The sequence below is a fragment of the Malania oleifera genome, chromosome 4, assembly GCF_029873635.1.
Source record: "Malania oleifera isolate guangnan ecotype guangnan chromosome 4, ASM2987363v1, whole genome shotgun sequence".
NCBI classification, from domain to species: domain Eukaryota; kingdom Viridiplantae; phylum Streptophyta; class Magnoliopsida; order Santalales; family Ximeniaceae; genus Malania; species Malania oleifera.
The window spans coordinates 53,734,434-53,736,896 of NC_080420.1; the positions used below are offsets into that span (position 1 = coordinate 53,734,434).

Consider the following 2,463-nt stretch of genomic DNA (forward strand, 5'->3'; position numbering starts at 1 on the left):
GAGAGAGAGAGGAGCTGAAGGTTAGAAGAAAGAATTAGCTAAGAATGAGAGGAGGATATTGAACCATGCATACATAGAAAAAGCAATCAGGCAGGAAGATAGATTATGAAAGAACATATATAGAAAAAAGCAATTAGGTAGGTAAGATACATTATGAAAGATGAGTATAGGAAAAGGGTTGTAGAGAACCTTGAATAGTACTCTATAAAAAAGCTTAGAAGTAGGAAAATGAAAATAAACTTGATCAAATAAACATCACCACATTAAAATGCTAAATTAAGATTAAGCATGCATGGATAGTAGATAATTTCTCAATTCAACACAAACTACCAAAAGATGACACCATTTTGTGAGCTTGCCAAATACAAAAAGGACATATTGAATGTCAATAACAACCATGTTGCAATAATAATAATAAATTAATAAAAGAAAATATGCTTACTAGAAGTTGAGGCATAGAAGGATCATATATCCTTAAAGTTAATTCACGCCTTTAAAGATTCAGTGTCTTTCGGTGCAAATAATCATGCACATTAATCTATAGATTACTTAATTAGCACACTTATTTTGTGTGTATTTACAAAGATGGAAGCAATAAGAGCCAGATTACCTAATTACCTAATGGAAATAGATGAAAAGGTTAAGAAGTTTTTACATATACTCGAGTAGGAAGTAGGGAGTTGCTTCAGAGCAACATAGAAGTAAGTAAGTTGGCGAAGGAGAAAAAGCGAATGAGAGAAGAGGGGGTTACTGCAGCTGTTATTTGGAAGAGTACTGGAGCATGCCATTCTAATTAAAATAACTTGTCACATTATTTTTTGACGTTCAATGATTGAGCAGGCGGAATTAGAGAGACAAAAACACTATTTTTCACTAGGTGTGATGAAGTAAATGACTATAGATAATAGTGAGCGCATCAAATCACCAATTGAGAAAATATCAACTATGATGCATAGTTAAGAACCACCTCCCATTCTATAATGCCAGCCAATAAGCAATTCATACTTTGAATTTTTGAGTGATTTATCTATTTAAATTGTACTTTCTCAACAATATCCAAATTCTATGAATTTAATTTAATCTAAAAATGATGTATTCTACACAATCTTATCTAATAATTTGTGCGCTGTAATGATGGCTAACTAGAAACTCATATTCGATTCACACCATTTTTATTTTTTTTCAAAAAGGTAATGAACGCCAAAATGAAACCATACCAAAAGGGCAAATACAGGGGCGTCTCGTAGAAGAAGACACTCTGTTTATTCTCACTGATTATCTTTTATTCAAACAGGAGGTGGGTGCGCGACTGAGGGAGATCCCACTAAAAACTTACAGTCACCACCCATAACATTCAAACATGTCCTTTTCCTCTTAATTAAAAGCAAAAACATTTCTTATACATATATCTGTATGTTTTACAACGTAATATATTAGATTTAGATTCACTGAATCCAAACCACCCTAAAAAAAATAAAAAAGAGAGAGAGAGAGAAAGAAGATCATAATTCACTGAATCGAACGGTTAACAACGCGCCCTTAGGGAGTTCCCACACTGTCAACGTAACTATTAACCAACGCCAGAGCATTGCTCGTGAACTTCTTCGCAGTGACCGCCTGATCGCAGACGTTCGTTTTCAAGGTCTCATCGGAAACATCCTCAAATCCGTCGGTACACGTGTCCTGGTTGGTAAGGGCGGCGCTCATCCACGTCTGCACGTTAAACATCATGAACCGGAACGACTCGCCGGCGGTGGCGGCGCCAGCCTGGCGCATCTGCTTGAGAGAGCCGCGTATCTCGTCCACGGCGTCGCCGAAGGTGGAGGCGCAGTCGTGGAGGGCGGCGACGGCGCGGGGCTCGCTGCAGCAGTCGCCGTCACGGGAGATGTTGGAGATGTAGGAGGCCACGTGGCGGGCCTTGGAGAGGGAGATAGTCACGGCGACTTTGGCCAGCTGGGCGGGGCTTTGCTCGATGACGTCGGCGTAGCCGGAGAGCGAGGCGTAGCAAAGGTCGGGGTATAAGGTGGCGCCGCAGCTAGCGCGGATGAAATCGGGGCCGTCGGTTTCGGGAGGGGAGTCTCCAAGGGCTGGGATTGGTTGTAGGGAGAAGAAGAAGAGGCAGAGGAAACAGAGGAAGAAGAGGAGTTGGTTTTTCTGCATTGTATTTGTGAAGGTGAGAGGCGAAGGAAGCTTAGTGGGCGTGGGTGTGGCTATGCTTGGAAGCAACGGTTTGGAGGGGCTTAAGTAGGCTCGATCTTTGGTATGAAATTCCGTAAATGCCCCTATCATTCTGTTAAATGACTGGGATGTCCCTTTGTTTAATCATTACCGGTGATTCTGTTGGCGTCTTGTGAATAGAAAGAATTATCCAATAGAGCCAACACACTGACCCGTGAACTGACAGAGAGTGAGAGAGAGAATCAGCTAAAGCCAAGTTATAGAAGATGCGGGTTTTGTTTGAGG

General features: G+C 41.2%; 1 protein-coding gene across 1 annotated transcript; it reads right to left on the bottom strand.

Annotated features, from left to right (window-relative positions):
• Positions 1–1,244: 1,244 nt before the first annotated feature.
• Positions 1,245–2,212, bottom strand: LOC131153265 (21 kDa protein). Its single transcript, XM_058105461.1, has one exon. The coding sequence runs from the start codon at positions 2,158–2,160 to the stop codon at positions 1,540–1,542; it is 621 nt and encodes a 206-aa protein (XP_057961444.1). The 5' UTR covers positions 2,161–2,212; the 3' UTR covers positions 1,245–1,539.
• Between the last annotated feature and the right edge of the window lie 251 nt (positions 2,213–2,463).